The sequence below is a fragment of the Centroberyx affinis genome, unplaced genomic scaffold (assembly GCF_046629955.1).
Source record: "Centroberyx affinis isolate AG114_WGS23_722 - 3 ecotype Tasmania unplaced genomic scaffold, CSIRO-AGI_Caff_v1 ptg002999l_1, whole genome shotgun sequence".
Classification (NCBI taxonomy): domain Eukaryota; kingdom Metazoa; phylum Chordata; class Actinopteri; order Beryciformes; family Berycidae; genus Centroberyx; species Centroberyx affinis.
Window position 1 is genome coordinate 96402 of NW_027281102.1, and position 14156 is coordinate 110557.

At 46.4% G+C, this 14156-nt stretch overlaps 2 protein-coding genes across 2 annotated transcripts; both read left to right on the forward strand.

Moving 5' to 3' along the window:
• The first annotated feature begins 2 nt into the window (after positions 1 to 2).
• LOC139659043 (uncharacterized) lies at positions 3 to 9599 on the forward strand. The gene is made up of 5 exons (XM_071537252.1): positions 3 to 585; positions 1596 to 1763; positions 4984 to 5162; positions 7108 to 7348; positions 7924 to 9599. The coding sequence occupies exons 1-5, from the start codon at positions 16 to 18 to the stop codon at positions 8326 to 8328; spliced, it is 1563 nt and encodes a 520-aa protein (XP_071393353.1). The 5' UTR covers positions 3 to 15; the 3' UTR covers positions 8329 to 9599.
• LOC139659040 (uncharacterized) lies at positions 9591 to 11048 on the forward strand. The gene has a single exon (XM_071537250.1). The coding sequence runs from the start codon at positions 9591 to 9593 to the stop codon at positions 11046 to 11048; it is 1458 nt and encodes a 485-aa protein (XP_071393351.1).
• Positions 11049 to 14156: the final 3108 nt, after the last annotated feature.

The window sequence follows — 14156 nt, forward strand, 5'->3', positions numbered from 1 at the left end:
TGCTGACACACCGCCATGGCGACTGAAAACACCGACACGAACACCGGGGCCGAGGAAGAGAAAGCCGCTCTTTCCGAGCCGAACGAGCACGACTACGCCAACACCGCGTCCTCTACTTCCACAGAGCCGTCCTCCGACCCGCCCGCGGCTGACGGCGAGGTTCCCCCGCAAAACAGCGTCCTACAGCCGGCCCCGCCCGACCAGAGCGAGCCGGGACAGTCCGCTTCTAACGTTGCGCCGGCGGAGCTTCCCGAGCCCTCCGGCGGGGAAAACTACGCGGGAACTCCGCCACCCGAAGACCCGCAGACCAAAACCTGTGAGCCGGAGCCCGCCGCCGCCCGGCCGCCGGAGGAGAGGAGCTGCTGCTGCTGTAAGAGCGAGTTCGAGCGGCAGGGCCGACACTTCAACCGGCGGTCCGTGTTCACCTTCACCACGCCGGACACCGTGCAGTGGGTGTTCCCGGACGCCGCGGTGCACGCCAAGTCCTTCCTGTGTGAAGGCTGCGTCCGGATCCTGAGGAGCAAAACCAAGAGGAAACAGAGTGGGAAGAGGTCGATGTGGCTGCGGCCGCCTCCGGCCAAACAGGTGACGGTCTGCTCCAGGTCATTTAGAAAGCGCTTTATCACTGTCAAGTCTCAAGGGACTTTACATATCATCATATCAGAGGTGTGACCGAGTTAACTCTGCTCGAGTCCCAAGTCAGTCTCAAGTCTTGAGGCTCAAGTCAAGTCCCAAGTCTAAATGTAGATTACCAAGTCAAGTCCATGTCATTAATGTCAAGTCTCAAGTCTAAATGTAGAACAGCAAGTCAAGTCAGAACAAATCAAGAGTCCAGTATCAATTTAATATCTTAAAGAAAACTAAATATCTAGGACTTTTCAATGCAATATGGTTTTAATAGGATAAAAACTCGGTAAGAGCATCATGAGTTTGATTTCTATAATCAGTTTCAACTTCAATAAATTCAATCATTCCATACAAATTCAGAAAACAGAATTTAAATTCAGTCGTCTGCTGGAACAAATCTCATCACTTTCAATCTGAGTCATTTACACAAACACAAGATCTCAAGTCAAGACTTTAGAAACCTTTTCAAGTCATCAGAGTACAAGTCAGAGTCAAGTCCCAAGTCACCAGAACCCAAGTCAAGTCCAGTCTCAAGTCTAAATGTAGAACAGCAAATCAAGTCAGAACAAATCAAGAGTCCAGTATCAATTTCACTTCAGTCTGAAGTTTCGCGGACTGATAATAAAAAACAACGCTCCTTAACGCCAAAAACACTCCTTCGTCCGTGCTGCGGCTGAACTGAGCTGCATGCTGGCAAAAAAAAAAAAAATAGGGGTGGGGGGGGGGGGGGGGGGGGATAATTCCAACGGTTATCAAAATTTGATTGGGTGAAAAGTTTGTCTCCCAGAGTGCAGGAGGAGTCATGGACAGATACGCTCTGTTCATTTTGGTGTAAAAAAAATTTTTTTTGTTTTTGTCGTTTTTTGGTCCTGATCCAAAAACATCGGCAAAAAGGTTATTTTAATGTGAATTCTGTGTAGATAAACGTTGAATTACTGCTGTTGTTTCTGTGGTCGTCGTGGCGACAGGCGGAGGCGAGAGACAAGAGGAGGAAGGTGCAGAAGCTGGGGAAGAAGAGCCGGGCGGCGCTGCTGGTGAGCAAGGCCCGGTACGGCTCCGCCCTCAAAACCCTCTGGACCGCCAAGGGAGCACGCCGCTCCATGATGGACTTCTGGAGCAAACTGGTCCGAGAGGAGGTGAGCGGGGGGGGGGGGGGGGCGGAGCCTGGAGTCTGGAGCGCTTTTAGTACAAAAGCCCGAATATAATCTCCTCACCGGGATCAGATGCAGCTGGACCAGTTTGTAGCGTTCAGATTTTTCCTTCCCGTTCATTTGAATGGAAACTGACACTGAACACGTTGGTGAACAGATTCAGCATCAGATCCTGCTGCTGTGAGTCCAGCTGACTGTTGGTCCGATGTTAAGGCTGGGCGATACGGGCAAAATCAAATATCACAATATTTTTGACCAAATACCTCGATATCGATATTGCGACAATATTGTAGGGATGACTATTGGTGCTTTCACAAAATATTTACACAATGAGATTTTTGATAAATAATCATCAGTAATGTGGATATAATGACTAAGTGGGTAAAGGCAAATAATAGAACAGCTAGAACAGTCTGGTAAGTTCAGGAAATGACATCACTTTACTGTAATGCAGCCTTTAAAACCAGGAAAAGACACTTATGCCATATCACCATATTACCATATCCAACATCTAAGACGATATCTAGTCTCATATCACGATATCGATATAATATCGATATATTGCCCAGCCCTATCCGACGCTTCAGAACAGAATCTCTTTTATTGATAGAAGAGAACACAGCGGAGGGATACCATTTAGGAGAGAGAGTTCCTGTTTGGGAGACCGGATCTACTTTTATTTTAAATACTAGTTTTATTGTAAAGAATAGAAATACAAAATGACGACGGACCGGTTGCTGCTTTATTGTCTTACAGCCGGATCTGATGCTGAATCTGTTCACCGACGTGTTCGATGTCAGTTTCCATTCAAATGAACGGGAAGGAAAAACACTACAAACTGGTCCAGCTGCATCTGATCCTGGGGAGGAGATTATATTCTGCTTTTCATGTTAAACCTCAGTGGAGTCTTGCTTTAAAGAATCTCATCAGTCTGGTTTCAGTTGAGTTTTAGTTTCCCATGATCTAAATGTTTCAAACGATTCAAAACACTGAACATTTGTTTTTTTCTGCCTCTGCTCTGTGACAGCCGAGACCGTCTGTCCGCCCGTCTCATTCTCATGAACTCGATATCTCAGGAACGCCTGGAGGGAATTTCATTACATCTGGCACAAACGTCCACTCGGACTCAAGGATGAACTGATTAGAATTTGGTGGTCAAAGGTCAAAGGTCACTGTGACCTCACAAAAGACGTTTTTTGGCCATAACTCAAGAATTCATACGCTAATTATGACAAAATTTCACACAAATGTCTAATAGGATAAAATGATGAAGTGATGACATTTTATATCCCAAAGTTCAAAGGTCAACTTCACTGTGACATCATAATGTTTTGCTTACCACTGTAGCTGAGAAAACCATCTTGGGTCATTCTACAGAAACGGTGGAAGTGCTGTCACTTACTTTTGACACCAAAATCCTTTAAATTACCTAATAATCACATTAATTATATATGTTCAATAAATAAAGACTGTCCTGCAATGATAAAACAAAGTTTATTGGAGGAGGCATACAGCCAGGAAGCGGTTATTTCTAGTTTTTATTTTTTTGAGAAGGAAAATGTTTAAATATAAACAACCAGTCACCAGTCTGACTCCTGACTGAAGGTTCTGTTTCATTCTGATCTTCAGTCTTCTGCTTAAAGTCTTCAAATGAGTTTCTTAGTCAAATATAAACACTGAAGTTGATCCTATGTATGAATTTCTTTCCAAAGCCTTTGCCTTTCCATCAAGGCAAAGAATCTAAAATATAAGACAGTTTTGATTTGTTTAACACTTTTTTGCTCGCTGCATAATTCCATTTGTGTTATTTCATAGTTTTGAGTCTTTACTGTTTATTCTAAAATGTGGCAAATAGTAAAAATAAAGAAAAATGTGGCGTGTCCAGACTGTTGACTGGTGGTGTAAAGATATTGAATATCGGTCTGCAAAACCCACATCAGTTGAATCTGAGGCATTTATCATTATTCCAGACTTTTTAGACCCTGAAATAAGAATAATGCTGAGAATTATAATGAACTTTTTATTTATTAGGGGTCCAAGCACGTAATGCTGGAACCCTATTGTATTTGCAGGAATTATTCTTTCTTTCTTTCTTTCTTTCTTTCTTTCTTTCTTTCTTTTTCTCCGCTAAAAGCATCTGCAGCTCAGAAACTGTCAGTCCTACAGCAGACATATTTGGCAGGTGGCCCCCCCCCACTACTCAGGCAAGGCAGCCCATGCACTTTGGCCAGATGGTGGCGCTATAACAAGCAACTTTACATTTTGGCCAATAACTTCTGAACCGTGTGTCGTAGACCGAAAATTCTTGTGTTCCTAGATCCTAGATGTGTTCCAGAGAAATGAAACGTTTTTCTTTACCTGTCGCTTGATCCGGTCTGTGTGGAACTTCCTGCAACAACTCAACTCTTGCGAGACTTGGTTACACACAGACCGGATCAAGCGAAAGGTAAAGAAAAACGTTTCATTTCTCTGTAGTATCTTTCCATAATGTTGTCAGACACTTATAATAACAATCTGAGCTGTCAGTGGCAGAAACAAAACAAGCTGTTTCAGCGGACGGACACCGATCGCCCTGCAGCCCGTTTCTGCTGCCGGCTGAAGAGATCTCGCTCAATACTGGATCGATTTAAAAAACTGTTGTCCCCTTTAGTTACTTAGACACAAAAATATGGGAAAATAGGGTCCAGGATGAAAAATACCGAAGTTTGATTCGATTTGAAACCTTTATTTAAAATCTCGGAGATCATTGAGGTTTCCCTCGTTTTCAGTGATGCCGAGATACAAGAGACGAACACAATGAGATAAAAAAAAAAGAAGAAAAGAGGAAAAAAACAAAAACGATAATACTCAATAAAAACAATTACACACTGAGGTAAAATGGTTTGAAATAATTGATTTGAAATGTCCAGGAGTAGTGAGAGAGTCCATCCCTTTAAGTCGACAGAAGTCACGGCCGACACACAGCCGGTGTCAGACCGCATGTCAGACCGCATGTCAGACCGCATGTCAGACCGCATGTCAGACCGCATGTCAGACCGCATGTCAGACCGCATGTCCGATCCTCACCTGTCAGTTTTTCTGTCTTTTTACCGTCTGTGAAGTTTTGTCTTTTCAAATCACTCTCGGACGCCGCAGTCGCCGCTTGCGGCTTTATGATCTAAATGTTTTTGGAGACGCTGACCCGTCTGTTGTGTTGCGGCGGCAGATGAAGGCTCTGTCCCGGGACGCGGACAGCCCCTTCCAGCAGAAGGTTTCCTGCAGGAAGCCGCTGTCGTCGTTCCCCTGGCAGCGCTGCCTGGAGTGGGCGGAGTCTAAAGCCCCGCTGGTCACCAGCTGCCTGCGCTCCTTCTTCCCCGACACAAACACACTCTCCAAACGCAACAGGTCAGTTCTACATCTGATGTGTGTGTGTGTGTGTGTGTGTGTGTGTGTGTGTGTGTGTGTGTGTGTGGCGGTCTGATGAGTGTGTGTGGCGGTCTGATGTGTGTGTGTGTGGCGGTCTGATGTGTGTGTGTGGCGGTCTGATGAGTGTGTGTGGCGGTCTGATGAGTGTGTGTGGCGGTCTGATGTGTGTGTGTGTGGCGGTCTGATGTGTGTGTGTGGCGGTCTGATGTGTGTGCGTGGCGGTCTGATGTGTGTGCATGGCGGTCTGATGAGTGTGCGTGGCGGTCTGATGAGTGTGTGTGGCGGTCTGATGTGTGTGTGTGGCGGTCTGATGAGTGTGTGTGGCGGTCTGATGTGTGTGTGTGTGGCGGTCTGATGTGTGTGTGTGGCGGTCTGATGTGTGTGTGTGGCGGTCTGATGTGTGTGCGTGGCGGTCTGATGTGTGTGTGTGGCGGTCTGATGTGAGTGTGTGTGGCGGTCTGATGTGTGTGTGTGGCGGTCTGATGTGTGTGTGTGGCGGTCTGATGTGTGTGTGCGTGGCGGTCTGATGTGTGTGTGTGGCGGTCTGATGTGTGTGCGTGGCGGTCTGATGTGTGTGTGTGGCGGTCTGATGTGAGTGTGTGTGGCGGTCTGATGTGTGTGTGTGGCGGTCTGATGTGTGTGTGTGGCGGTCTGATGTGTGTGTGTGGCGGTCAGCACATAGCTCTGGTGCTGCAGAGGCTGACAGTTTGGTAGCACAGGCCACAGACTTGAAACACATTTCAAACGTCTGTTAGCTTCTCTAAAGTCCTGCAGTTCATCACTTCAACACGTTTGTGACAAAGGACATTAATGTTGCATACAGGGCAACAAAATCCAAACCTTAACAAGAAATGTTTTCAGACAAACATTTTCTTTATTTGCTCATAATGGTAAAATGCAGGGACATAACAACTGTATACAAAACATCAATATATTACAGGTGTGTATTAGGGGTGTGAACTTTTGTGGTGGAGCGTCCGGTCTTCACCCCCAACAGAGCACATGTCCCTCTGCTGTTCATCTCCCTCCTCTGGCTCCCAGTCGCATCCAGTTCAAGTCCTTGATGCTCGCCTACAAAGCGGAAACCGAAACGGCTCCGACCGACCTGAACTCCTCATTCAGGTCTACGCTCCCTCTGCTCACTACGCTCTGCCAAGGAGCCACAACAAGGCCCTAAGTCTCTATACAGACTCTTCTTCTGTGGTTCCTCGTCTGCCACCACAACAAGGCCCTAAGTCTCTATCCGGACTCTTCTTCTGTGGTTCCTCGTCTGCCGCCACAACAAGGCCCTAAGTCTCTATCCGGACTCTTCTTCTGTGGTTCCTCGTCTGCCGCCACAACAAGGCCCTAAGTCTCTATACAGACTCTTCTTCTGTGGTTCCTCGTCTGCCGCCACAACAAGGCTCTAAGTCTCTATACGGACTCTTCTTCTGTGGTTCCTCGTCTGCCGCCACAACAAGGCTCTAAGTCTCTATCCGGACTCTTCTTCTGTGGTTCCTCGGTGGTGGAACGAGTTACCAAACTCCATTCGATCCGCAGAGTCCCTCTCAATCTTTAAGAAAAGGCTAAAGACCCAGCTCTTTAGTGAACACCTTCTCACCTGATGGATTGTGTAATCCAAAAAAAACAAACCAACTCTTTATCTGCCTCTCTGCCTCATGGCTCCTCTGTCCTGTTGGACCAGATCTTTGCTTCATGGCTCTTACTCTCGTTCTCTCCTGACTAGATCCTTGCTTGTGTTGTATTAAAATCTCATGTGTACGTCAGATAAAAGCGTCTGCCAAATGGGAAATTGTAAATTGTGTGTGTGTGTTGGTCTGATGTGTGTGTGTGTGTGTGTGTAGCGCTCTGATGTGTGTGTGTGTGTGTCTGACCCGGCGTCCTGCCTCTCTCTCTCTCTCTCTCTCTGTGTGTGTGTGAGCAGCCAGCTGAGCGAGGAGCAGGCCCAGACGCTGCTGGCCCGCCGCACCGTGGTGACGCTCTCCGTCCCGCTCTTCACCAGGAACATCTGGAGGAACAACTTCCTGCAGGCGGCCGTGGGGGCGGAGCTCCGGCTACAGGGCTGCTCTGGCCCCGCCCTCGACGCCCTGAACACCATGGGGCTCTGCCAGAACAAAGACACCGTCAGGCTACGACTGCACAGGATCAGTAATGCCAAGAAAACTGTGAGTACTACCAAGAGGAGGAGTACTGGTGGTGGTGGAAGTAGTAGTAGTAGCAGTAGTAGTAGTAGTAGTATTAGCAGTAGCAGTAGTAGTAGTAGCAGTAGTAGTAATATTAGCAGTAGCAGTAGTAGTAGTAGCAGTAGTAGTAGTATTAGCAGTAGTAGCAGTAGTAGTAATATTAGCAGTAGCAGTAGTAGTATTAGTAGCAGTAGTAGTAGCAGTAGTAGTAATATTAGCAGTAGTAGCAGTAGTAGTAATATTAGCAGTAGTAGTATTAGTAGCAGTAGTAGTAGTAGTAGTAGTAGCAGTAATATTAGCAGTAGTAGTAGTAGCTGCAGTGGCAGTAGTAGTATTAGTAGCAGTAGTAGTATTAGTAGCAGTAGTAGTAGTAGCAGTAGCAGCAGTGGCAGTGGCAGTAGTAGTAGTAGTAGTAGTAGTCGCGGTAGTAGCAGCTGTAGTAGTAGTAGTATTAGCAGTAGTAGTAGTATTAGTAATATTAGCAGTAGTAGTAGTAGAAACTTCTTGTCTGAAACAAAGTGTCTCAGTTTCTTTACATTGTGCTTTATTCTGTTCAGACAACACAGAACGGAAGGCAGAAGAAGAAGCTGAAAGAGGAGCAGGTGAGACACGTGGAAGAAGAAGAGGAGGAAGAGGAAGAAGGAGAGGTGGAAGAAGAGGTAGGGGAGGAAGAAGAGGAAGAGGAGCCGGTAGAAGAAGAAAAAGTGGAGAAGGGGAAGAAGAGGAAGAAGAAGGCAAAAAAGCAGAGAAGAAGAAAGGAGGGAAAGAGGAAGGAGAGAGGGAAACGAAAGGCGAAAGAAAGGGAGGAAGAGGAAGATGAGGAGGAGGAGGAGGAGGAGGAGGAAGAAGGCTCGTCCGGCTCGTCCGGCTCGGAGCAGAAGAAGAGGAGGGTGGTGGTGGTGAGGCTCGACCTGCTGAAGGGACACTCCGAGGTGGGACGCTCCGACCTGTCCGCCCCCTGAACCAGCCAGACGACCAGCCAGACAACAGTTCAACCAGTCAACACCAGTTCAACCAGTTAAACCAGTCAGACACCAATTGAACCAGACACCAGTTAAATCAGTTAAACCAGTCAAACTAGTTAAACCAGTATGAAAACACCAGTATGCCTCGACTCAAGAGAGCAGAAACCCAAATTCATGCTCCTTCTCTGCAGGTTGTTGAAAGGCATTCTGGGAAACGTAGGAGATCACCAGTAGAAGTGGAGGAGGCAGGATGAGGGACACCAAAACAGGAAATGACATCACTAAATAACCCCAGACTGACGAGGAGGATCTGACAGACGGATCCAGTCGTCGGCGTTTCCCGTCATCTGGACACAAAACTGCATTAAACAATAAAACAGATTCATACATGTGGGATCTGATGAAAACGTTAAAAATGATAATCCGCCAGATTCTTGTTTTTCTGGAGTTCTGTTGCTCGGCGCTCGTTGTTTTGGTGAAAGCCGCCGGTCGCCCCCCTCCCCCCCCCCCTCCCCCTCCCCCTTCCTCCTGAAGTGTTTCTCATCTCTGACTTTCATCTGTTTGTTTCCCTGCAGTTTGAGTTTCTCTTCTCTCTGTCTGTTCAGTCATGGTGGCTATCGCTGCTCATGCTAACTACCCAGTTCTTCTTCTTCTGTTGATTCCAAACAAATCTGGAAATGTAAAACGCATCACTTCCTGTGCGGCGGGAAAGAGCGACCAGACTCGTTGCGCGCTCGTGTTCCCGAGGCTGTTGTTGTTTATAGTTTGAAGGTGTGTTTCTCTATTAAATCCTGTCTGTTAACCGAGCCCACGCAGCCTGACTTTAAGGTTAATAGAGAGGAAAGCCTGAGTGTATTTTCTGAATTCTTTGCTGGTTCTAAACAGAATTAATCCCACAAGTTGTAAAAGGCGGAGCTGCAGATGGAAAGAGGAAGTTCTCCTGGTCGGGACGACGCTTCCTGGAGAGTTTGAACCAGGAAACGCTGTAATATAATTTAATTTGTAACCCGGTTTTGTTCGTCGGAGCTTGATTGATGCGGTTTGATGTGTGACGGTTCGGCTCAGATCGGATCTCCACACCGATCGCGCCGCATTCAGACTGACTGGAGATCAGATCTGAGCCGACTGGTTTCCGCCAAGAGTCTTTGATTTTCTGAATGGTGATTCTTCTGAGAAAACAGCTTGTCAATAAAATGTTTGATTTGAAGGCTTCACCTGGTGTGTTGCTTCAGTGTCTGTCCCGATCCCAATGTCCCAACATGTCACTGTCCCACCGACCCAATGTCCCAACATCTCACCGTCCCACCGACCCAATGTCCCAACATCTCACCGTCCCACCGACCCAACGTCCCACCGACCCAATGTCCCAACATGTCACTGTCCCACCGACCCAATGTCCCAACATCTCACCGTCCCACCGACCCAACATCCCACCGACCCAACGTCCCACCGACCCAATGTCCCACCGACCCAATGTCCCAACATCTCACCGTCCCACCGACCCAATGTCCCAACATCTCACCGTCCCACCGACCCAATGTCCCACCGACCCAATGTCCCAACATCTCACCGTCCCACCGACCCAACGTCCCACCGACCCAATGTCCCAACATCTCACCGTCCCACCGACCCAATGTCCCAACATGTCACTGTCCCACCGACCCAATGTCCCAACATCTCACCGTCCCACCGACCCAACGTCCCACCGACCCAACGTCCCACTGACCCAATGTCCCACCGACCCAATGTCCCAACATCTCACCGTCCCACCGACCCAATGTCCCAACATCTCACCGTCCCACCGACCCAATGTCCCACCGACCCAATGTCCCAACATCTCACCGTCCCACCGACCCAACGTCCCACCGACCCAATGTCCCAACATCTCACCGTCCCACCGACCCAACGTCCCACCGACCCAATGTCCCACCGACCCAATGTCCCAACATCTCACCGTCCCACCGACCCAACGTCCCACCGACCCAATGTCCCAACATGTCACCGTCCCACCGACCCAATGTCCCAACATCTCACCGTCCCACCGACCCAACGTCCCACCGACCCAATGTCCCAACATCTCACCGTCCCACCGACCCAATGTCCCACCGACCCAATGTCCCAACATCTCACCGTCCCACCAACCCAATGTCCCACCGACCCAATGTCCCAACATCTCACCGTCCCACCGACCCAACGTCCCACCGACCCAATGTCCCAACATGTCACCGTCCCACCGACCCAATGTCCCAACATCTCACCGTCCCACCGACCCAACGTCCCACCGACCCAATGTCCCAACATCTCACCGTCCCACCGACCCAATGTCCCACCGACCCAATGTCCCAACATCTCACCGTCCCACCAACCCAATGTCCCACCGACCCAATGTCCCAACATCTCACCGTCCCACCGACCCAACGTCCCACCGACCCAATGTCCCAACATCTCACCGTCCCACCGACCCAATGTCCCACCGACCCAATGTCCCACCGACCCAATGTCCCAACATCTCACCGTCCCACCGACCCAACGTCCCACCGACCCAATGTCCCAACATGTCACCGTCCCACCGACCCAACGTCCCACCGACCCAATGTCCCAACATCTCACCGTCCCACCGACCCAACGTCCCACCGACCCAATGTCCCAACATGTCACCGTCCCACCGACCCAACGTCCCACCGACCCAATGTCCCAACATGTCACCGTCCCAATGACCCAATGGCTTTCTGAGCCCTTTATGCTTTCGACTTTCAGCAAGTCCACAATTCTGCAGACTGAGGGAATTACCCACAGTTCATAGTGTTTGTGACATTAATGTCTGTGGAAAATATCAGTAACTCAATAAAAAAATAGAAGGAAAAATAAACACAAAAACCAATTAAAAAGAACTTAGAAACAGGCATAAATGGGCAAGATACAATTAAAAGAGAAAACATTGCAACATTAAAATAATAAATAGATCATTTGAAAAAAAAGATGGAGTTATCAATTATCATCAAGGTTTAAGGTTATATTACATGGTGCTAATATTAGCAGCATGTAATATAACCTGTGATTGTGTTCTTTTGCTTTCTTATGGGCTTTTTATTTGCGCTTGTTAAGTTTTATTAAAAATACTCTTTGCCTTTAAAGTTCCTCCTGCTGTTTCTTTGTTTTTTACATATTGTAATGAAATAAAGCAGCTAACCTCTAGTAGAATGAAGAGTATTTTCTATTTCCATTAACACAGTATATAAACTTTGCAGTGTTGCTAAACATAACCCTAGGCCTATTTAACATTATTCATCAACATTATTTTAGTTTTAGCTTAATAATTCTGTATAGACGAAAACATAAAATAACAAATTGATTGACAGGAGAGAGCAACGTGATGTCACAAAGTGCCATTCCATTCCTGCTAAACCATTTCCAGCCTCACGACTTCTCACACTCACACACTACAGCTGAGTCAGTCCAGTCCGCGAGGCTCAGTGCTTAGTCCACAGGGTGGACAAGGGGCCAGAGGCTCCGGCTGTGGGCGGGGCCAGAGGCTCCGGCTGTGGGCGGGGCCAGAGGCTCCGGCTGTGGGCGGGGCCAGAGGCTCCGGCAGTGGGCGGGGCCAGAGGCTCCGGTCTGCAGCTGTGAATTTTACCAGGCAGATCATGGATTTCTATAACGTTAACGCTGTTTTAATAAGCGCTAATTAGGTAAATTAAGAGAAAAGAAACTAAAACTGAATAAAATACCTTAAGTTCTCATTAACGATGGATCAGCTGTTCTCCATCTTAGTTTCTGAAACGTTTCTTCCTGTCGTCTTTCAAATAAAACTTGTAGAGAACTGAAGCTTTGAACAGCTGGAATCAACTTCTCCATTTTGAACTGTTGTTCATGAAACTAAGGAACAAGAAAGCTGAAATCTGATTGGCTGCTGATGCTGCTTCAGGATCAGGAACAAACCAGATCTGGGGCCTCATTTATAAACGTTGCGTACGAACAAATCGGGGCCTGAAAGAGGCGTACGCCACTTCCCACGCAAAAGGTGTGATCTCTAAAAACAAACTTGACGGGAGAGTGTGCTCACCTGAACGTTAACTCTGATCCACGATACCAACATTTTGGAGACAGTGGGAAACGGTGACTGAGATGGCAAAGTAGTAAAATAAAGCAAAAAATGGCCTTTACACTCAGTTAGTTTCCAGGCCGACTCCACATCAACTTAGAAACCCCTCTGATAACAACAGTCCTTGTTGGTAGAAGGTCTAGGATACAACTAAACAGCGTCTTTGTTGCTTTAGTTCCAAACCCGATCATTTGTCCAAAAAGCTTCTATATATATATATATATATATATGCATCTATATATCTATAGGCTGACATGGTGTGAATTAGTCTCAGTGCGTACATTACAGTCTTTTAGATCCCATTTGTCACAATTAAATCTGACAAATTAAAGGTGTTAGGCATTTGGACTGAATGTCTCAAGGTAATAAATAATGATGTGTTCTGACGCACTGGAGGCCGGTGCCAGGCGCAGCGTCCTCTTCATCCTCCTCTTCATCCTCCTCTTCACCGCTGTCTCACACTGTCTGATCCCTGAGTCAGAAAACCAGAATACAGAACTTGTCTATGCGTTTTTTATTCAAATCAAATCAATGTAAATGTTGAGTGCGTGGTTCGTTCTCTTTCCAAAAACAAAAGACACATTTATGACACCTGGTCAGTCGCAGCATCTCATCTTCCTCTCTACCGTTAAGTCAGAGTCTCTCTGTGTTTCTGGCACAAAGCCCCGGTGTCTCCTCGCCCAAAACGCTTCTTGGCATCAACCTTTATAGTGGACAATTTATTTTTTAGTTTTAGTTTTATAAAGGGTCTGGCTCTCAGAGCTGCAGCATTAACTGCTGCTGTGACATTCTGCCTCTCAAACTGTTCCTGGTTGGTGACGCCGAGCTGAGGACACCGGGACACTTTATAATAACCATCATTAATAAATGGTAAATTGATAGTTAATTAAACTTTAGTTAATAGTTATTTTACTGTTAACAAACAATGAAATGATCATTAATCATGTTTACTAATTATTAGCAATGCTATAATTTATGTTATTTTATCATTAGTTTGTGTAATATAAAATCATTTCTTTATAAATTATATATTGTATCATAGCTGATAAGAGACGGTAAAAAGGGTAAAAAGCTATGATACAATATATCATTTATAAACAAATGATTTTATATTACACAAACGAATGATAAAATAACATAAATTATAGCATTACTAATAATTAGTAAACATTATTAATGATCATTTCATTGTTTGTTAACAGTAAAATAACTATTAACTAAAGTTTAATCAACTATCAATTTACCATTTATTAATGATGGTTATTATAAAGTGTTACCCATTTCTCTTTTCCACCTGGCTCCGACTTTGACATTTTCTCACACGGGAGAATGGAACGACAAACATATTTACACACATCAGTGTTCATTCTGGGCGTTTCATTGACCATCTGTGGTTAACTGTGGGAGTTCGGGGGCGGAGTGTGAGGCTCCCGCAACATTTCAAGTTGGATTGTGAATTATAAATAAAGGGGAAATTGCCTGCAGGTGTGCGTACGCACGGTTTTAGAAGTCAGATTTTTTTTGGTATGGATCCTACACACTGTTTTATAAATGAGACCCCTGATCCAGATCTGTCTGTGTAAACGGACGAAACCAGATTCACTGTGATTGGTTCATGTTCCGAGTTATTGATCCTCCAAGAGGGAAATTCTCTTCCCTCTGGAAGGAGCCATATTCTATCACTGAGTAAACAGACGACCCCTGACAAAGTGACATATTTTAT